The 23,727-nt window shown below is 32.7% G+C and overlaps 2 protein-coding genes across 4 annotated transcripts in view; one reads left to right on the top strand and one right to left on the bottom strand.

Annotated features, from left to right (window-relative positions):
* LOC148941400 (glycoprotein-N-acetylgalactosamine 3-beta-galactosyltransferase 1-like) overlaps positions 1-23,727 on the bottom strand; it is an 880,586-nt gene that overhangs the window by 558,159 nt on the left and 298,700 nt on the right. The window lies entirely within an intron of this gene.
* LOC148941401 (uncharacterized) lies at positions 2,697-23,530 on the top strand. The gene is made up of 6 exons (XM_089104559.1): positions 2,697-2,742; positions 4,519-4,755; positions 9,638-9,870; positions 20,262-20,416; positions 21,704-21,822; positions 23,387-23,530. The coding sequence occupies exons 2-6, from the start codon at positions 4,545-4,547 to the stop codon at positions 23,437-23,439; spliced, it is 771 nt and encodes a 256-aa protein (XP_088960685.1). The 5' UTR covers positions 2,697-2,742; positions 4,519-4,544; the 3' UTR covers positions 23,440-23,530.

The following is a 23,727-nucleotide window of genomic DNA, read 5'->3' as shown; positions in this document are numbered from 1 at the left end:
ACTTATTTTAATATTCATTCAACCCATCGCCACTAACATAAAAAGGTAGTTAAGTACTCTTCAAGTTCGCTACAATTATTCTAAATATTTTTATTTTCATGTTGTTACATGTTATCTTACATGTTGTTTTTCTTCTTTTTACAAGTCTATAAATGATGAGAATATATCATCACAGAGTAAAAGACTAATATGAAAAGTTTGTGGATATTGTCTTGGAAAGATTTAGCTCTATTCCAAAAAGATCAATGCTGTAACTAATTGATGGTAGAGCCAATAATGATTTTACAATGTAAGATAGAACTTTGTGTCTAAATGTGGTATTTTGAACAATTGAATTAACCTTATTAAGCCCTCAACTCTCTGCATTACACACTTTACTGCCCCCTCTCAGGACGAAGCGCTGCATACACCCATGACTAAGACAGGTTCCCATGAGCATCAGTTAAAAATTCTTCTGAAAAGTTTCAAACACATCCTCCTTCATCGTTCAGATCACTTACATTTCAAGATCATATTTAACCTCTGCCATCACTATAGCTTATAATATTTTATTCTTGGCTTGCAGACTGATATTCCTATTTTTATGAACTTTTTAAGTATGAAATAACTCCCTGGTCATTGGCTATTCTAATTTTTAAGCCTTGATTGTATCCAGTATTTTTAGTGAAACACTACCAAGGTATATGAAGCCATCCATATGATCAGTATTTGGTAACCAAGAATCCTTTCTTTCTTCTTTAGTAATTCCAGGTCTAGGTGACTTAGTCTTCCTGACATTAATTTTCAATTCTATTCTAGTACCTGGAACTTGTAGAGCCTTCAAAAATCCACCATCTGCGAAACTTTTTATTCATCACACTCATATCATTTGTGCAATCAAAGTTGAGGAGAACTTTACTTTCTATCTTGATTCCATGCTCTCTCTCATAGCCTTTGCCGTGCTCTTTAGTACAAAATTCATCAGAATAGCCCATATCTGATAAGCGATTTTGCTTAAATCCAGCTTCAATAAAGACTAACTACTAATCTCATTTCCTACCTTAGTTAATGTGATATTATTCTCTTTCATATAAAGAGTTGCTTTGATATACTTATCTAGTATGCTCTTCAAGGTCAAAACCTTCATTAAAGCTCTTATTTCGGCTTAATCAAACACTTGTTAATAATATAAAAATACAAGGTATAAATGGGTCTGATTACATTGGTGCCTTTCAATTATCTCGTCCCCTTTCCTGTAGAATAGTGTAATTAAATTATTCAAAATACTACTATATGATTCCTTAATTTATTAATGATGTAACAAACATGAAAAAAAAATCATTTACATGCTATCATATCCCGATGGCTCATTAGCCTCTGTTTTATTTTTTTGGTTTTGGAGAGGACTTTCTTAAGTCCTCCCGCTGTTTACGCTAAATTTTCACAGCACTACTTATTTTATTTCAACCGCCCTTGTGTTTTAGTTATTGTCCTTGAAGAATTAAAATTAAAAGTCAGACTTTGAGTGTATTGGGTCAACCAAATTAAAACATTGGGTTTTAAGCTCGTTTTCCTTATCAAAATTATTTATTTGATAACAATATTCTATCACAGCAAGATTCCTGCTAATAGTTACCAGAACTTCTACAGAAAGTTTTGATAACAATATATATATGCGTAAAAGAATTGAAGTTTTACGGTGAAATAAGACTTGTCAAGTTTAATTTAACTCAGTAAAAGTTGAGAGACTAGAAAAATTGGCTCCAATTACAAGAAGAAGTGGAAAACTTTCGTAACTTTTTTATTTGATTCCTAAATTGACATAAGTTTTAAATTCATACTAGCTAGTTTTATTTCATTTTTTTTTTAATCCCATTTAATTTATTGAATAAATTTTTAATTTATAAAATAAAATAAATCCAAGTAACATTTAAATAATTATCAAGAAAGTATTGTATAAAATTTCATCAGTATTTTATTTAATTTAAATATATATTTAACTTTAAATTTCAATTTAATTTAGTTCTTTTAAGAAATATTCATAAATATTATTATTGTCTGGTTAGACAAATGTTAAGATAAACAAAAACTCACTTTTGAAATAAGAATCGTTTTCAATAAATTGCAAATGACATTAAATTTTAAAGGATGTGTTAGCCTATGCCTGTGTAAATTTGTTCCTTTTTATTCTAAGTTTAACTTGAGTATTTATTGTGATTTTTAATTGTTTTGGTTGCATCTATTTATTAATGAAACTTTATTTTCAAATTTCACATGAATTACCATTTGGCTTGATTTCAACTTGTCTTTGGTGCAATGTATTTTTTCAGTTTCTAGGAAAAGTTACTAACGTGGAATTTTTTTTATTAAAATTAATATAGAAATAATTTAATCTATACAAACATCTTAATAGAGCGATGTGAAGTTTGGTGAGAAGAATATCCATACCATATATTCAAATGTTACTTTCTAGTAGTTTCAAAGTAGTATCGGCTTCAACTGGGTCCTTTAAAGTAGTACTATTTTTTACAAAGATAATGTATGATTTTATAAAAAATTAAAGTCATTAATTACTTGACTTTTATAATGAGGGAAAAATAAATACTATTGATTGCTTTATATTTTTATTATTAATCTCAAAAAGATTGAAATACGATAAAACAAAATTAAATTTTTAAAAAGCTTTTTCTTTTTATTACTATCCAACGAAGTAACACGACTCACAGGCTGGTTATGACGTTGAAATTGATGCAGATATTAAAGGTGCATATTAATGGGTATTAGTGTGTTCTCCCTTTTTCAATATCCAATACCTTTCTGTGTACATTCAACTTTGTGAATACTCTTTTTATGTTCAAAAGTTTTCTTTTAATTTTCTCATGTAAGAGTAAGGAAAAGAAGGTGCTGCATAAATGGATGAAGGCAGAGTTCAGTTGCTCGAATAATATTTCTAGCGGTAATATTTTGCTGGAGTGCAAAGTACTTCGAAAACATTCCTCTTTCAACCAACTAAATCAAAAATCCTACTTTCACCAACTTCTTAAATAATTCTAAGGTTTATTGATTGTTTGGATGATCCCATCTAAACAAGATCTGGTAAGTACAGATTATAGTATTCAAACATTACTCAAATTTTGGTGCTTTTCGAAAAGTGCTCTTAGGGAGACAGTTTTTATTAATCCTAAATTTTATTATTATGCCATCAAATCATTTTTTTAACTCCACACAATGATTAAAATATCATCAGCCCAATGAGCTTATTACCAACATTGATCATTACCTTTTAGATCGAAGCACAAAAGAAAGATTGCCAGTTTGATCAGCTTTTATCGCTTTTTTATTAGATTTAATAACCATTGTCCCTCCCTCTCTAAATTTTTCTTTGAATTGTTACGTAATGACTTTTTTGCTGTCAATAATGTGATTTTGTGTGTAATTTGTATTCAACAATATTTCAATAGTCTTGTGGTAAAATTTTTAATGCTGTAAATTAAGGAGGATAATCCAACGAACCTAGTGAAAGACGTGATAATAATTTTGTTTTTGTAGAGAAAGTGCTTTATGAACAGAATTCAAAATTTATGCCAATGATTATTGTAAAAAAAAATACTAATAATAATTGAATAAATTTAGAATAATTTGTAATGAAATTAAATATGATTAAATGCATTCTATATAATTTATAGGCGATTGTTTTATAGAAGGATTACTTAAAACATATTACATCTTATCAGTTTGATAAACTGTGTGATGCCACATGTGTACATGAGTCTGTTGAGTTCTTAGTGACCAAGAAATGAAATCTTGAAAATAACCAATCACACTGATATCATATTATATACAAAAGAAGTGAAATAGTAAATGCTTCTGAACGTTAAGCAGCTTCTCCAAAGATTAAAGGGGTTATTAACAGCTTAGTAAACAAAATTAAACTGTTATTCTAATTGTTCATGTATGTTTGCTTTCCACAAGTTTACTTTAATACAGTTTTTCTAGTCCTTGAAAATACATACATTTCACAAAAAGTTTTTGATGCCATATTGCCATGTAAATGAACCACAAGCTACCCAAGAGACAGTATTATATCATGGATTTGTATGAAACTGCTGAAGCCTAGAACCTTAACAATGTTTTCCAAAAAATAGTTGATTTAGTCCTTTAATTAGTATAACAGGTTTAAAGGGAATACAAGTTATAAATATTTAAAACTAAAACTTTTATGTCTGGTTGAATTGTTCTTTTATGTTTAGAATCTATATTCTTGAAAAAAAAAAAAAAAAAAAATGTAAAAATCAAAGGGAGAAATATAAGCGATAATTGAGATGACATAAAATCTCAATAAGACGTTCACTTTTATTTTATATATATACATATATATATATATATATATATATATATATATATATATATATATATATATATATATATATATATATATATATATATATATATATATATATATATATATATATATATATATATATATATATATGTATGCATGTCTTAATTTGTAAAATGAACCTGTAACTGAAATTTTAGGTGGGAAATTGTTTTATAACAAGTTGATGACATCTAGCGATGGTAAAGAAATTGCATCTGTTGTTGTACATGCTGCTGAAGACTTTGAAGGATTGCAGAGATTTATTGATGTTGTATTAAGTATTGAAGGTAAAACCAAATGCCTTCAACTTCAAAGAAAAAATCCAGTATTGTCAGAATTTGAAAGTACATGTGGTTGTGCTTGTAATCTTGAAGCCCATGCTTCTTTGATATTTGGTGAGAACCTTTTTTATTTATTAATGCAGTGACCTTATTTTAATATACTACACATTTATTGCATAGACCTTGGTAAAGAATGAAGAATAAAATATTTATATTGAGTGGGGAAAAAATTTCTTGACTGGGAAATATTCGTATATATGTGCCATACTTTTATTTTTTTTTTTCAAGCCTGAAAAAATTTTTTATATAAAAATGAAATTTATCAATTTGGGCAAAATCTTAATTATGTTGTCTAGCCGATTGTAAAATAAATTTTAAAGGAATAGATTATATAATAATAATAATAATTTATTTTTGACCCACTATACAGAAAATGAAGTGGAGTAACACAATAAAAAAGAAAAAAAAAATAAACAAACCAACAAAAAAAAACAAAAAAAAACACAAAGATACATTTAAAAACAATACAAAAAATAACAATTAAACACAAAGTACTATGGCTACCCGGACAAGTTGGTGGTTATAACCCAAAGTAGCAAAAATGTTATTTTAAAGACGGCTACTTTGTCTGACAAAACAATTTACAATATCCGGAGCGCCAAAATTCCGCATCATCTTTCTATTACTGTATCTGCGAGGTAGATACAATAAAAACTTGCAATATCTAAAATACATAATTCTAATATCGCTAATATCCCCTGGAAGAAACAGGATGTGAAGGTTCATTGACATATATTTCAAATTGACGTCTTAGCCTTTCAGTACACTTAGACAGAGCTTATAGCGTTTTTTATGCACGTTTGATTTTGTGTTTAAAATATACTATTGAATGTTAGGCAGCTCTGTGTAATAAGCTTCCTCTAAAAGTTTTAATATAATTTCAAGTTCTTAGTAATATTTAAGTTTCCTAAAATTTGTATTATTCTCTTATTCTTTGCATAAGGACCTAAATGACGCTTAATAAAAATTTAAAGTGAAAATCTGTATGTTCTTTTTTTAATGACTTGGCTTAGGGCTATTCGCAATGTTTTTTTGATGATGTGTGTTCCTTGTTGCTAAATTATAAAAATAACTTGATTAGGTTTCATAAAGCAATTTAGTTTTTTAGATATTTTAATCATAAATTAATGATAAAACTTCAGTATTTAAATCATTAGGGTACATAAAATTTTAAATTTGTTTTAGATAGAAGTGGTTTTAGTTTTTAATCATTTACGTTTGATCCAATTATTCTTTAGCTTTAAAGAAACTACCTAGAATACAGTAGAAATTTAGAGTTAAAAAAACAGTAATTGCACTGAGTGAAAAGAAGTAAAACAAAAATTCTTATGTTCTACAGAATATGACCAAAGACGAAATGGTTTGGGATTTTTTTTTTTATTACTTAGTAATACAGATGAGAAATAATGAAATGTGAAACTGATTGAAAAAAAAAGTTTAAACAATTAGTTATGGCTTGAAAGTAATGTTTTTTTGGTTTGAAATTGAAAACGAGTGACTCAGTGTCAAAGAAAACTCATTTTTGTAAAAATTAAGGGTTTGAACTGAAACCTAAAATATGATATATTTTATACGCTTTTCTTAACTTTTATTTATGACAAAGTTTTCTATGAAAAAGGTGCTTAGGCCTGAAAATATAGCATTGTGAGAAATTACTATTTGATTTTGAATTTTACTGAATGTGTATGCATTATATGCTTGTAAATCTTCCTCGAGAGAACTTTTTCTCAAGTGCATTTTAATGTGGGTAGCTGCTGTTATGATCTTTGAGAGTAATTAATTAAAAAATACTTTTGGAAAACGAAATTTCTCAAAGAAGAGTAAATGCCATTTTAACCTTAAGATCAACATATACTAATACTTGTTAAAAATCAAACTAAAAACGACCAGAAATTACTATTAAAGAATACATGAAACCCAAAACGAACAGAAATTAAATCAGCAATCATAGCAAAATAACATCCAACAAGTAATAATATAAATGAATAAATAAATCTTAAAGTAAATAATGCTTAAATTGAATATACAAATCAAGCTTAAAATGAAAACTAGGATTTTGCTATTGAAGTATAAATGAAACCCATAAAAGAACAGAAATTAAGTAAAGAATCAATGCAAATAAACATACAGTAGATACTAATGTAAATGAATAAATAAATCTTAAAACGAGTGAAACTTAAATTGAATATGCAAGTCAAGTTTGAAACGAACCAAATCACAACAAATAAGAGTTTGGGTATCGCCTCCTTCTCTCATTGTAAAAGTCTAAGACCTACTGCGTCATCGGCGGCTTGCTGAAAATATACATTAAAATTACAGTAAAATTTTTAACTGATGAGTGCCCAGCAATTAATATCATTATGCATCAAATATTCAGTTTAATTTATTAGTTATTTCTAAAATTGTTCAAGACCCCTAAAACTGTCCCTCTCCTTAACTCCAAAAGCCCAAAGCCTACTGCGTCATTGGCGCTTCACTGAAAACGAATTATATTCCAAATATTTCCTTTTCCAGTTTTTACAGCATTAAAAATTAAAATAAATTTACAGTAAAATAAAATCTTGAACTGATGTATCTTTGAACAATTAATATCATTATATGTCAAGTATTATATTTGATTTTGTTTATACTTTCCAAGACTGCTCAAGACACATATAGTTTTCAGTAAAGCGCCATAACGCAGTAGGTGTATACAGCTATATATGCCCGCCAGGCATAACTTACAACGTCTATCCTGGACCCTGAAGGATTGTCTTGACCCAGGAGTATTCGCTATATGATCTTAGAACCATTTTGAAAAAATTTGGCTCTCTCAAAGTTTTATCGGATGGGTTTGAGAAAATAGGGCACGGAAGGAGGGGGCTAATTGCCCTCTCCGAAACTTATACGAGTATCCTTTCTATAATAACCATATATACCCCCAGAGCATTACTTACAACACCTGTCTTCGGGCCCTGGGGGTTGCCCCAACACGGTGGTTTTTCTTATGTGACCTTTAATCTAGTTTAACGAAATGGTTATCTCAAAATTTTTATCGGATGGGTTTGGGGGGGAAAGGTTGGGCGGCGGGGTGCGGGGCTATTTGCCCTCGGACATCTTTTGACTCTTAAAAAGTGAACTAGAACTCTCAAATTCCAATCAAATGAGCCCTCTCTGAAGTTTATAAGAGCATCCCTTTCATAAGAACCAAATACGCCCCCAGGACAATACTCACAACGCCTACCCCATGGGCAATGGGTTGTTGTGTCAAAACCGGAGTTTTTGTTATCTAATGTTTGAACTATTTTTAAAAAAATGGCTATCTGAAAATTTGTAGAGGATGGGGTTGGGGGAAAAGGGCGGGGGGGGGTGCTAGTTGCCCTTCAATCTCTTGGCTCTTAAAAATTGAACTAGAACTTTTAATGTCCAATCAAATGAGAACTCTATGAAGTTTATACGAGCATCCCTTTCATGAGAACCATACATGCGTTCAGGGCATAGCTTTGAACACCTTCCCCTGGGCTCTGAGGGGTTGTATTGACACCGGAGTTTTTCTTATTTACCCTTGAACTATTTAAAAAAAAAATATCTATGTCAAAATTTTCATCAGATGTGTTTGGAAAAACAAGGTATGGAGGGGGGGGCTAGGTGCCCTTGTATCTCTTTTGACTCTTAAAAAGTGAACTCAAACTTTAAATTTACAATCAAATGAGCCCTCTCTGAAGTTTATACAAGCATCCCTTTCATAATAACCATATGTGCCTCAGGGCACGTCTTACAACGCCTGTCCCCAGGCCCTGGGGGGGTCTGTCGACACCTGAGTTTTGTTCTCAGACTTTTGAACAATTTTTAACACAATGGCTATCTCAAAAAAAAATTTTGAATACATGTGGGGAAAAAAGGGCGTGGGAGGGGCTAGTTGCCTTTCAATCTCTTTTGACTCTCAAAAACTGAACTACAACTTTCAATTTTCAATCAAAAGAACCTTTTCTGAAATTTTATGAGCATTCCATCCATAAGAACCATAAAATCCCCCAGGGTATAACTTACAACACGTGCCTTCGGGCCCTGGGGGGCTGTGTCGGTCCCGGAGTTTTTGTTATACGGCCTTTGAACTATTTAAAAAAAAATGGCTATCTCAAAGTCCATATCGGAAGGGTTTGAGGAAAACAGGGCGTGGAAGGGGGGGGTGTCTCCGATCTCTTTTGACTCTTAGAAAGTGGACTAGAACTTTCAATTTCCAATCACCTGAGCCCTCTTTGAAGTTTGTATGAGCATCTCTTCAATAAGAACCATATAAACTCCAAGGCATAACTTACAACGCCTGCCCCCAGGCCCTGGGAGGCTGGGTCTACACTGGAGTTTTTGTTATAAGATCTTTGAACTTTTTTTTTACAAATAGCTATCTCAAAAGTCTTATCGGGTGTATTTGGGAGCAAAGGGCGTGGGGGCTGGTTACCCCTCCGATATCTTTTTACTCTTAAAAAGTGAACTAGAACTTTCAATTTTCAATCAAATGAGCCCTTTCTGAAGTTCATACGAGCATTCCTTCCATAAGAACAATATATGCCACTGGGCATAAATTAAAACGCCTACCTTCAGGCCCTTGGGGGTTGTTTCAACACCGAATTTTTTTTGGTTATGTGATCATTGAACTATTTTTAACAAATTGGCTATTTCAAAATTTTTATCGGATACATTTCGGAAAAAGGGGGGCTAGTTGCCCTCCGATTACTTTTGACTTTTAAAACGCGCACTAGAAATCTCGATTTCGAACCGAATGAGCCCCCTTTAAAGTTTTTGCAATGACCCCTTCCATATGAAGTGTATCTGGGAAAAAGAAATAAATAATAATAATAAAACACTAGAGCCGTTTGGTCTTTACTATTGGCAACGCTATAGCGTTGCCTCTGGGTGGTAATGTAACATGAAAAAAAGCACCGTTTTGTTTATATAGTTAATCTGTGTTTTATATGTGAAGGAAACGCATGTCGTAAAGAAGTAGCTGAAGGTGAAATTACTTATACCAGAACTGCGGAGCAATTTGCATACGCTGAAGCATCACCTGAGTACAAAGAATGCCAAAAACACATGAGACAAGGAATTAAGAATAGTCAACAGTGTCACAAAGCTCGTATTCTTGCTGAAACTTATGATAAAATGTCAGTAAGGATTCCAGAAGTCGATAAGGTATATATTAAAGGAAAAAAATTCCTGTGGAATTCTAAGTTCATCAGAACCATTGATTTCTAGTAAGATACAAAAGTATCAGTTACTGCCCATAAGAATATAAACTCTTTCAATACTTTTCTTTAGTGAACTCCCCTTCCCAGCCTTAGAAAATTTTAGTCATTTACCTTCTCATCCTGTGAACAATTTTCACCAGAATTTACAGCCGAGCTAACTGGGCCCTGAGAATTTGTTGGATCATGACTAACGCTGAGAGCTTAAAATACCCTAAGCTCATTCACAGACAATCCCAAGCCACTAAAATGCCAAACGTCCATACAATGTATAGCAATAATGTAGGGGCCTTGTGATATGCAAGAAGACATGTTTGAACTGATCATTTTATCTTATTCGATGACCCTGGAAAAGACAAAACAAGCATAAGCACATAGCAAGTAAGATATTGAAGCAATTACAGGTAGCACAAGCATATTACACTTAAGTAAACGTTCAATTCCGGCCTACATACACAAGAGACAAAAACAATGAACACAAGACACAATTCTGTATTAGCTTGAGTTCTCTTTTGGGTTGATCTTTTGAAACATGCGTCATTCTCCAAACTATTTTTTATGGTGTCTCAAGGGCTTTATTAACTTTGAATTTTTTTTTAATTAGTAATTTATCATCGTTAGACAAACTTTTTTTTTAATGTTTCTAGGAATTGAGACTGACCGACTCCCAATCAAAATGAAGTGGAATTGTTATGTTGAGCTTTTAGACCATTTACCTGGTTTCACATACCGATTACGGGGACATGTTTGATTTGAACAATTGAATAATCCCAACTGATTTGAAAAAAAAGAATGTCCAGAAGATAGGCAATACGATAAAGGCATTAAAAGTAGCACATCATAGCTTCGATGTTAAACATCACCCAGCAAAGAACCAATACTAAATTCAACAAGGCACTTGCTTCTCAGCAAAATGAGCCTACCTCCTTTTCTCAACCATAAAAATCATAGGCTATACTCGACTGTATCTCAAGCTATATTCCATCAAAGCAGATCCAAGTTTTTAGAAAGGACATACCTTGGTTCAATATCCATCGCAAAAGGCTATTCAAGTGTAAGGTTGCCCCTACTAATAGGGCTAATAAATTTGGTAGCGTGACACAAACTGAGGCATTGGGTAAGAAATCGGTACTCAGAATTCAGTGACAACTGATTTTATTTACAAAAGAAGATAAAAAGAAAAATATTCTAATTCTGTTTATGTTGAATATTTCCAAACCTCTTCTAGGTCTAAGGTCTAATGATCTACTTGTTCAATCCACCAACAATGTTTACCGAAAAGAAAAAGATTAAGTTAATCCTAAGCTAACGAATGTTTCTACTTAAAAGGGTTACAACTTGAACAGCTAGTCAAGGCTTGAGTTCTGGGTTATTAAAATCCTTTAGTTCAAGCTATTTTTGAGCTAAGCTAAGAATAACCGTACTTGCTTTAATTCAAATTTCATTAACCCAAACCAAGAGATTCTCTTATTATTTCTTGAAAGGGCTGTGTATTGTTTGGACCTTTATTAAGCTTTAACATTAGCAGGGAAAGCTTAATTGAAAATATATGGACATAAATGTTTGGAAATTCTTACGTTGATAATATTGTTCCCTTTTCACCTAAACCTACCTGTTTAAACATTAAGGTCACCTTTGTATAAACATGTCGTACGGGGCTAACGAAATGAAAGAATTATTAAAAAAGGGAACGGTGTACCTCTTCGTATAAATGTCTGACGATTGCCCAAAAGGGGGGGGGTGGTGTTAATTAAGGTTATTGTCCGATAATTCTAATTTTTGGATATAATGTCCTTATAAAGTCAAGCTAAGCCTCAAGGGACTCTAGGCTGACAAGGGGAAGCAGAAATGGCTCTCCTAGCTTTCTCTTTTTGGTTAAGGTTTCCTCTCCTCTTTAAATCCTCAGTTATTCAAAGCTAAAATTTCTGGGAAGAAATTTAATTTGGCTTATTCTAACCTTAAAAATGCTGTTTTGTCCAAATGGCTCAAGCCTTGTCTAGGTGGAAATACTCAAAGCATTAATTTTTATTATATACGTATTAAAGTTATTTCCGATTGACAGAAAGCTTTTAGAGGTTTTCTTCCTATTTTAACTTTTATCTTAAAACTTTTATCCCCAATGAGAATTTCAGACAGACAGTGGTAGCTTATCGTAATTACAAAGTAAAACACTTACACTTTGTTCGATCCAAAAAAAGACTACCGTGTTTCCGAGGCAAAACTAACCTCTTTTCGTTCCTGAATCCCTATTTTAAGTTCTCTCTTATTTTGTTCTTCTTTCCTGTCATTGGTCAGAGACCAGTTTGATGTCATCCTAATAATAGTTCTTTGTTCAAAACATTAGTTTCTGCTTTCTCAATATAAATCCTGTTTTTGTCATTTGATACAAGTTGCGTAATGCTTCTTGTCATTGACCTCTTGAGTTTGAAACGGAGGTCCGGTATTTGCATTTTATGGCCTTGATGGTTCAAAGGTATTCTTATTCAAATGTAATGTTGTTTCCTTACACAAAGAAAATTAATACTTCGTTTCCTTTATAATTACTCAAAAAGTCATACTTTGCTATTTTTACAATTTAGTCAGGTTAAGATGGCTTTCCCACATTCTCACAACCTCCCACACTTAAAATTCTTAGTACAGTTTTTTTTTCTTAATGAAACCATAACTTTGCCAAGAATCAATTTAGTTCAATTTCCTCCTGTTCTACATTTATGTGAAATCCTTGAGACTTTTGTTTCCTATAGTCTAACCACAGTTTTCTCAATGTTTTAAATATAATTCCAATAGAGACTAGTCCTAATAAAGATTGAAATAGATTAAAGGTATTGAGAAAAAATGTCCAATAGCTAGCCGTTTTCCTTCCTTGTTCCTCCTTTAAGGAAATGGACATTTTCCTTAGCTCAGCTATGCCAATCTGCGTCTTGGTGTTGTTCTGGAAATATATAGAGATTAAATCTTCAAATTCTTTGCTCCATTCGTTTTTTACACCAGCTATGGAGAGGTTTCCTTCTAGGCTAATTATCGATATATTTAAAGGTGCCATTTCCTTTGTAATCTGTCCCCTATACATACTGTTTATCTTTAATTTTAGGAAATTTATCTCATTAATATCCTTTGATATATACTCGATAATTCTCTTGGAGGTCCTTTCCAAAATTTCTAAGCTTTTGTTCCTTTCCATTCTTAATTCTCTGTCGAGGTCACTTACTAACGATATAGATCTTTCCAAAATGTTTATTGACTTTTAATTTTTTTTTTTTTTTTTTTTTTTTTTGTTAAATAATCTACTTGATGAAGAATTTTCTCTATATTTTATTCCGTTGCTAGTCCTGCGACCCATCCTAATTGTCCCCAAAGTGATAATAGACTCCGTTTGTTTCGTTTTGTGTTATCCGTCATTAATGACTCTAGTATATACATATGTAGCCTTTCCGCGTTGGGATACAACCCTTTTTCAAATCCCTATGGATGCAAACCTTTTTTGGCTTCCTTAAGAGGTAGACGCAACCCTTTCTTGCATCCTTAAGAGGTAGACGCAACCCTTTCTTGCATCCTTAAGAGGTAGACGCAACTCTTTTTTGTATCCTTAAGAGGTGGACGCAACCCATTTTTGTATCCTTGAGAGGTGTCCTCTCAACCTCCCTCTGAAGTACATGACTCCCTGTCATGATATATCCGTGACTCCTAGTTACACTAAGTCTATTCCTAACGATTAACCTACTACAAAACTACGGAATTTGGGCCTGTGCCTTCCGGTGGTTCCCTAACCATTGCTCAGAGGCCGCAGTACTTTCAGCAAAATCGCCTTAAAATTTTTCTTGGAGTTGGTGTATAGGTGTTGGAGCTAAACAATAGTTTTCTTTGTGGCCTGTTTCACCACAGCGGATACAAGTTGGAGGTTTTTGAATTCCGATTGTCTATGTGGACCCCTGCAAGTCCAGCATTTTATGCGAGAGTTTTTTCTTTCACTAAATTTATACCTGGAATAATTATCCCTATTTGGTCTTGACATATCTTTCTTTTTAGGAATGTCTAAGCTCGTTGCGAATCTTTGTATTTCTCCCCCTGTATAACAAATAGTTTGATTAATCCTAGCACTGTCATTTTTTTCTAAACTCCTCTGTATTTGTTTAAGGGTGGTAATCCATGAATGGATTTCATTTGGATATGTCTGTAACGAGATGGGAGGCGCTTGCTCCACAAATAGGCTTTGAAGCCTACTTGTGACTGTGGCACCTCTATATTGCCCTTCTAGAGCATTTATTCTAGACTGCGCTTGTTGTAGTGCAATTTCTAACTCTTTAATTTTGTTTTCATTTGAACTCATGATTGTTCTATCCTTATAAAGGCTTAATGCGGGAAATGTTTTTAACCTTTAAATTGTTTTAAACTACTAAAATGAGCTAGTTTATAAATTGCGTAAGAATTAGCTAAATACCTTGATTTAAATTAATCCTTAAGGCTAATAGTATGCTTACTCTTTAGAAGATAATTTAACTATAACACTAGTGTTAAAAAGGATTTAAGAAAGCTACAGATGATACGGACACTATAACTTGTAGCAAAGAGAAAGAAAAGGAGAAGAAAGAAAGAATCTTAGGAAGATAAAAAGGCTGTCTGAACTTCCCTTTAAGGTTAAAATTTTCTTTAATGAACACTTTTTCAAACTGTTCTGTCTTGGATAGGTTTGGAAAACTGAACACACACTTTCTTGTGAGGAACAGGACTAAATTTTACCAAATTTTATAAATTTCATTAATCCTCCCCCACTTAAACGAAAGTTGCACCGCACTTGAGTACCGCTGCGACCAGTTGTACCGAGCCTGAGTACCGCTGCGACCAGTTTTACCGAACCTGAGTACCGCTGCGACAAGTTGTACCAAACCTGAGTACCGCTGCGACCAGTTGTAAGGTTGCCCCTACTAACAGGGCTAATAAATTTGGTAGCGTGATACAAACTGAGGCGTCGGGTAAGAAATCGGTACTCAGAATTCAGTGACAACTGATTTTATTTACAAAAGAAGATAAAAATAAAAATATTCTAATTTTGTTTATGTTGAATATTTTCAAACCTCTTCTTGGTCTAAGGTCTAATGATCTACTTGTTCAATCCACCAACAATGTTTACCGAAAAGAAAAAGATTAAGTTAATCCTAAGCTAACGAATGTTTCTACTTAAAGGGGTTACAACTTGAACAGCTAGTCAAGGCTTGAGTTCTGGGTTATTAAAATCCTTTAGTTCAAACTATTTTTGAGCTAAGCTAAGAATAACCGTACTTGCTTTAATTCAAATTTCATTAACCCAAACCAAGAGATTCTCTTATTATTTCTTGAACGGGCTGTGTATTGTTTGGACCTTTATTAAGCTTTAACTTTAGCAGGGAAAGCTTAATTGAAAATATCTGGACATAAAGGTTTGGAAATTCTTACGTTGATAATATTGTTCCCTTTTCCCCTAAACCTACCTGTTTAAACATTAAGGTCACCTTTGTATAAACATGCAGTACGGGGTTAACGAAATGAAAGAATGATTAAAAAGGGAACGGTGTTCCTCTTCGTATAAACGTCTGAAGATTGCACAAAAGGGGGGGGGGGTGGTGTTAAGTACTATTAGGCGCTGAAAATTCCAATTTTTGGTTATAAGGTTCCTATAAAATAACGCTAAGTTTCAGGACACTCGCGGCGGACTAGGAAACGCACAAATGGCTCTTCTAACCTTCTCTTCTGGGTTAAGTTTTTACTTCCTCTTTGGATTCTCGCTTATTCAAAGAATAAATTTCTGAGAAGATATCTAATTTGGCTTATTCTACCCTTAAAATTGCTATTTTGTCCAAATGGCTCAAGCCTTGTCTAGGTGGAAATACTCAAAGCTTAAATTTCTCTTATATACGTATTAAAGTTATTTCCGATTGACAGAAAGCTTTTAGAGGTTTTCTTCCTATTTTAACTTTTATCTTAAAACTTTTATCCCCAATTAGAATTTCAGACAGACAGTGGTAGCTTATCGTAATTACAAAGTAAAACACTTAAACTTTGTTCGATCCAAAAAAAGACTACCGTCTTTCCGAGGCAAAACTAGCCTCTTTTCGTTCCTGAATCCCTATTTTAAGTTCTCTCTTATTTTGTTCTTCTTTCCTGTCATTGGTCAGAGACCAGTTTTATTTCATCCTAATAATAGTTCTTTGTTCAAAAGATTAGTTTCTGCTTTCTCTATAAAAATCCTGTTTTTGTCATGTGATACAACTCACGTAATGCTTCTTGTCATTGACCCCTTGAGTTTGAAACGGAGGTCTGGTATTTGCATTTTATGGCCCTTGATGGATCAAAGGTATTCTTATTCAAATGTAATGTTGTTTCCTTTCACAAAGAAAATTAATACTTCGTTTCCTTTATAATTACTGAAAAAGTCATACTTTGCTATTTTTACAATTTAGTCAGGTTATGATGGCTTTCTCACATTCTCACACAAGCAAAACCAAGGACACACAAGGAATGACTGCTCCTAAAGAACAAATAGGGAAAACTTGAATTGATAAGAGCCCATCACAAGTTTGTAAAACTTGGTAATCACAGGCTCGGTACAATTGAAGATTCAAAATCAAGCTTCCAAATCCCACTTCTAGGAGCTGGTAAAGAGTTATCAGAGTGGCTTTACCTCACTAAAAGGAGCTTCAATTCCCTGCCTCAAAATTAATTAATTGACTACCATTGAAGAAACACAGGCAAATAACAGAGCTCTGGCCAAAGCATCTATTAAGGCTCCAATATGAAAGACATCAGTAAAACTTGACTTCCCTTATCGAACTGATTCTACCCTTATTCATGTAGACTATGCGACTTTTTAGGGCTTCACATTCCTTTTATGGAGTCTTGATGTGGCCAAATTGATGGGTCTTAAAAAATACCTTATGTTGTCCTCAAGACTTGCAGTGTTGAATTGTTTGAGCTTTTGTCTATGATTTTCCGGAGTGTTTCCTCTAGAACTCTTCCAAGACTATGAAAATCTGCCTATATCATCCCTATACCTAAGTTAGATGGTGATCCAGTGAGTGTTGGGTCATATGGACCTATGAGCCTCCTCTTCTGTTTTTGAGAAAGTTTTTAAAACTGTTTCAAATTATTAACTTCATCGGTAGTGGGAGTCTAATAAACTTTCCGATGAACACAAATTTCGATTCTGCCGGTGGTGTTCAACACTTGACTTCTTAATGGCTCAACACCTGGAGTAGATTGAACTTTTAGCAAAAGAATACGGCAGTATGTTATTGTCATTTAACATTGCTAAGACTTTCGATTGTCTCATGGCATACTGAAAAAACTTTACGCGTAAGGAGTCAGAGGATGTCTATTAAAACTGATTCAGAACTTTTATTCTGATCGTTCACTGCGGGATGGTTTTGACTAACTCATTTCCCTTAAACATAAAATAGAGGCAGAGGTACCCGCGCGAGTATAATGGGACCTGCTCTTTTTATTCTCTACATAAATGACAAGGAAAGTTATCTTGTTAGCTCTCTGAATGACTTTGCTGATGACACCCCAGCATATACACTCAACCTTAAACATTAAAACATAATCCAAGCTTTTATTGCCCCCAAAGACAGATCTTTTGGAAATTGATAAGCGTTCCGATGCCTGGATGGTCAGTTTGAATCCATAAATAACATAAAAGCTGATTTTCTCCCTATCGCAAGAGCCATGCAAACATTCAAACTTCATTTTTGTTAAAACCATTATACGGTAAATGGATGAGCTTCATCTTCATGATATCCACTTTCTTAGAGATCTTTCTTAGAAGTCCTACCTTGATCGGGTGAGAACCCCCCGTGCCAAAAACCTGGAAATCCTCCTTCGCAGCAGTAGCTTTCTGCTGCTCAGTTCTATCATCATACCCTATTTCTATTACATAAGACTCATCACCAACGGTATATGTCTGCTGTATGCTGGTTTTTCGAAAATGGTTTTGGCACTAGTCAAGATGATCCAGAACAGGACTAATTTTATCGGTACAATCTTTCCCCATGACTCTCCTGTCTTTTACTGAGAGGTTTGATGTAGTGTAGATTTCTATTTTCTAGAAAATTTGTTTTGTGAGGAGGAATTAGCAACAGTACTAAAAGGATTAAAGAATAATAAGGCTCCAGGTGCTGATAGGGTGGTAAATGAGTTTCTTAAATATGGTGGCTCTAAGGTCAGAAATAAGTTATTGAAGATTATGAATATGATTTTTGAAAAAGGGGAAGTACCTAACGATTTTAGGAAAACCTTAATTAAGCCACTTTATAAGAAAGGTGATAAGAGTGAGTGTTGTAATTATCGAGGCATTAGTCTGGTCTCTGTAGGTAGCAAATTACTTAGTAAATATGATACTTTTTAGACTGAGAGATTCCGTAGACAAAGTTTTAAGAGAAGAATAGTGCGGTTTTAGAAAAGTTAGAGGATGTGTTGACCAAATTTTCACTCTTAGGTTAATAATTGAGAAGTGCCTAAGTTTTCAAATACCTTTGGTCCTCAGTTTTATAGATTATGAGCAAGCGTTCGATTCTGTTGATAGAAGAGCTTTAGTAAAGGTTTTATCCTTGTATGGTATACCGGACAAATACATTAAAGTGATTAGTGCAATATACGAGAACAAAACTGCTGCGATTAAGATATAAAATGACGATAGCAGCTGGTTTTGTATAGAATCAGGAGTTAAGCATGGTTGTGTTCTATCCCCCTTTATATGGATTATTTTGATGGACTTTGTTTTAAGGAGCACAGGAAAGGCAATGGGAGACCACGGAATCAAATGGGGAGGAAAAAGTCTCCTGGACTTGGATTATGCTGATGATTTAAGCATCCTAGATGAAAGTGTGAGCAAAATGAATGAAGTTTTGGAGGTTTTGCGAGTTCAGGGTGCTAGTATTGGTTTGAAAATTAATGTTAGGAAGACTATGTCACTAAGGCTAGGAATAAGTGAAGATGAAAAGGTGACGTTGGGTAATGAAAAGATTCATCAGGTAGGAAGCTTCACTTACCTTAGTAGTAATTTTAGTAAAGATGGTGGGAGCAGTGAAGATGTTAAAAATAGAATAGCCAAGGCTCAGGGTGTTTTTTCACAGTTAAAAAAAGTATGAAGAATAAGAAGATAAGTCTGCAAACCAAGATTAGAATATTAGAAGCTACAGTGATGACAGTGGTCAAATATGGCTCTGAAGCAGGGACACTCCGAAAAGCGGATGAAGATTTGCTAGATGTTTTCCAGAGAAAATGCTTAAGGATTGTTCTGGGTACCCGGCTGACTGGCCGTAATTCAAACAATAATCTATACGAAAAACTTTGCTCAATACCGCTTTCTAGGTCTATAATGAAAGAAAGGTTGAGGTGGTTAGGGCATGTTGTGCGGATGAAGGATGACAGACTGCCGAAGATTGTTCTCTTCGGTCAACCATCTAGGGCTAAACGGAAAGCAGGTCGTCCCCGTCTGGGGTGGGAGGGCATCATAAAGAAAGATTTAAAGGAAATGGGAACTTCGTGGGCGGGTGTAAAAAGGGAGGCTTTGAATAGATTGAGGTGGAGGAGGAGCGTGCGTAGCTGTGTTGGCCTCAGGCGGCTTGGTGCTGCGATGAGTTGTTAGTAGTAGTAGTAGTAGTATATTAATTCAGTTCCTTACCTAGAGGTTTCTTGTATTTAACCCCAGTTATCAAACCGATAAGTAAGAAAGGAAACCAAACAGCTTCGGCCCATTATTTAAGACTAGCAAGCCAAGAACAGATTATTTAAAGAACAGATTCGTTCGACGTTCCACTCGGATTTTGAATGATCCTCCTGAGAAAGTTGTCACTAAAAGATTCTTTGCTGAATCTTTCCAGATATGATTCGTCAGACATCTAAAATCTCGATAAAAGACTCGCCTTAATTAATATTTTTAATTATACCTTATACCACGAGTTTAGTAATAATAAAAGAAACTGTAAAATATCCTTAATATTGCTACGTTGATAATTTTTTAAATATACATAAGCTTCTTCTGAAATTAAACGATCAGAATTGACCTGTTAAGATGTTAGTAGAAAATCCAAGGATATGGCAGTTCAGTGGGAAGATCACCTGTTCGTCAGAATAGAGGCTTGTTCTTAACCTTTTTAAGATCAACCAGCTTTTAAGGTATTTCCAATATCAGTTAATCTAATTAGTATTAAAGATCCGCTGAATTGGCTTTTCTGTCATATTTATGGAAAGCTTTTTCCGACTCTTGGTTTTTTGAGTTAATAATTAAATAAACTGTCTATAAATAAGTAACAGTTTGAAGTTTTGGTGTTGGTTCTATAACAAGTTTTACTTTTCTTTTTCTAGCATAACATTCTTTATCATATGAGTGAAATTTTGAAAACGATCAAAGAATTTATTGGAATACGCTTTACGATGAACAAAGTTAAAGATGATGGAAGTTTTAGTTCAAATGTTACATTTACTCATGATGGTAAAAACTTCGATGCTATCACAAGAGGGTGAGTGCATGGTTCCTAGCGTTACAAATAACAAAGAACAGCTTTTTTCTCTTGACTTTTATCAATCTAAAGAAACTTGGTGGCTAGATTAAAAAAAATAAACAGATAAACATCATTTTGTAAAAGTGCACTGAAGAAAACCTAAGTTAACACATAATTCTTAGCCAATGGATTTGATTGTACAAAGGCTCTGTTTGATATTTATATATATGTATGCATACACACACACATACAAGAAAACAGCAAGAAAGCTGTCTCTCATTGTAAAACATTTAAAGGTTCAATTCGCAAACAAAGGAAAACTCTTATTCAATTTATATGTGTAATTTGATTATATAAAATTAAATTATATTAAATTGTAAATTTGTTTATATATATATATATATATATATATATATATATATATATATATATATATATATATATATATATATATATATATATATATATATATATATATATATATAATGTTGTGAAGCGTTATTTGTGAAGCGTTATTTGTGGTATTTGGGGGTTTTAGTCGTAGATGCCTTTATTCTCCCTTTATAGGGGAGATAAACTCTGGCCCTAAGGTAATTAAACTTTTGGTAGCGTGCCTTAGGCTATGACCGAACCAATGAGGCGTACCGACTGGATATGTTCGAAGGGCTAAAAATATATCGTAGAGAGGTTGTCTAAAATACAATACTTTTATTCATTTAAGATATAATAATAATCAGATATATTCTTTCTACTGGGACTGGCTGTCCCAAGTAGACCACAAGTCTCAAAAACTACAATAATGTATAATAAGATACAGACACTTACAATGATAAGACAAAGTTCCAAAGTATTTCTAAAACAACGGACCAGAGGTCAGTCCGGCATCAAGTTAGTATAAGAATCCCCCTTCCGATAAAATGTATCTTTTATACATTTTTATCAACCACACTTTCCCAAGTAATCGCTAGGAAGTGGTAATTTCTGAATTTCCCGTTAAACAGAACTTAGCAGGATATGTTCCTTTATCTTAATAAAAAGTGGTATTTCAAACTTCATATTTACGTCTTATATATTTTTACTAGATTAATAATTAACTAAATTAGAAAGCTTTACCACATATATATATATATATATATATATATATATATATATATATATATATATATATATATATATATATATATATATATATATATATATATATATATATATATATATATATATATATATATATATATATATATATATATATATATATATATATATATTTAATTCAATAAAATTTTAAAAGACATTACGTTACAGATTTGGTGAAGAAACAAGAACGGAAAATGTCAGAAATTATTATCCAGAGGTTTTACCTTTTACACCAAGACGTAGCTTGACAGAATTGGTTTCAAGATTAGGTGTAAGAAAAGAATATTGTAAGTTGCTTCCCCTTATTAGATATTTACGTCCAGCTTTCGATTGTTATTAAATTAAGGTATAGTTGAAAGTTGAAAGAAAGAAAAATATAAGACTATTTTACCATAAAGTTTATTTTTGGTATTCTTACTTTGTCAAACTAAAGTTTATACGTTCGGGACAAGTGTGACTATTATAAAACAAAAGTCTAATAAATAAATTGTATTTTTTGTAATGTCTATCCCCAAGATAGTCAAATAACGTAAGTAGAAAATGTAAATTTCCCAGAACAAAAATGTTGGATTGACAGTATTTTAGTTTTGACTTAATAGTTTGACTCTAGCACATATTTTTTAGTACAGAAAATCGTCAAGTAAGTTATATGAACAACAACAAAAAATGATGGATAAATGAAAACCGAATAAAAGACTAATCCAAATAATCAAAAGTTTAATATCAGCCACATTACCTAGTCTGCTCAAAAGTAATGTGCTATTAAGTTCCATAACTAACTCAGATTGATAACTAGTATGTAATTTGAGAATGCAAGTAATTTAAAATGAAATGAGAAACTGTAGGAAAGATGAGTATGTCTCTGACATACATGTTAATTATGATTATTTCATAAGTAAATGAGCAATTGACAAAACTAAATTAAGTCCCTTGGGTATATTTTTTGTGGTTTAGCCCTCACAATTACGTGTTTCTTTCCACGGGATTATAGGATATTAGTTTTGCAGCCTTACAAGCTGCATTATGAATCCAAAATTACACTGGCCCTCTAATGCATGCATTCTAAGATATATTTAGTACGAAAACAGACATGTTTTCAAGTAAAAGTAAGGACATTTTCTTTTTAAAATCAAAAAAAAAATTATGTAACAGAGCCCCTCCCCCTTTTCAACTTCTCACTCGGTACAATAAAGTATTTTTGTGCTTTAAAAAAGCTAATTTTTTTTTCAACGGTCCTTGTATTACAGCATTCACTCTTAAGCAATTGGGAAAAAAGCTGTTATTGATTGAGGAGGAGGCAGTCTCCCTCATAAAAAGAATAATATATGTTCTTTCAGTTGTAGCCCTGCTCCGTACTTTTATTTGAAAAACAAATTGTTGCTGACTTTTTAATTTAGATAATATTTCATACAAAGTCCATACCAAACTAAAGTTTAACAGGGCTAGTGGCCCATTAAGCTTCGGATATCTTAAGATTAAGTTTTGTATATCAATTATCATAAATTTATCGTAAATTGACATTTTGTCTTTTTCGGCTCGTCATGGCCTTAGAGTTGGTCTAGTAGAGAGAAAGGGTGCTAGGGTTGTAGAGGGTCTGTAGTATTGATATGTTAAGGGAAAGACAGAGTCAAAACAACACTTTCTTAGATAGTCGTTATTTTATTAGAGTTGAAAGAATTTTCTAATATACCGTATAATAATAAAGTTTATTAGTAAACGACCGTTTTTATGATTAGAACACAATACTTCAGCTATATAAACAAACCAGACAAAAGAGATTGTAATTTTAGGTATTTAGTGAGCTCACTTAAAACAAAATCTATAAATCATTTAACACATTTTGTTTTGAAGCTCAATGCTTTGTATCAATAAACCGTGTTCATACGTTTGACGGTGTAACATAAAATTACACAATCGACAGCTGTCCGCACTTGATTACCTCTGATTGTTCTTCAAGGTCAAAATTTGCAGTGCTTGTAATGCAGGAACCCAACAAAAATCTGGTAAGAATAGTTTGTTCTTAATGTTAAAAATGTTTAGATGTTTAATTTTTGTACTTTCTCTATGAATAGATTAAAAACATACTATTTTTATTGCAACTAAAGAGCAAATATTAAACTATAAGGAATCGAAAATATCTGCCTTAACAAACAGAGCTTAAAACAGATCGAAATATCTGTGAATAATGAAGT

The sequence above is a fragment of the Artemia sp. Qi Xiang Cuo genome, chromosome 18 (genome assembly GCF_049724085.1).
Source record: "Artemia sp. Qi Xiang Cuo chromosome 18, ASM4972408v1, whole genome shotgun sequence".
Lineage (NCBI taxonomy): Eukaryota > Metazoa > Arthropoda > Branchiopoda > Anostraca > Artemiidae > Artemia > Artemia sp. Qi Xiang Cuo.
This window is presented reverse-complemented; position numbering and strand designations above follow the sequence as displayed.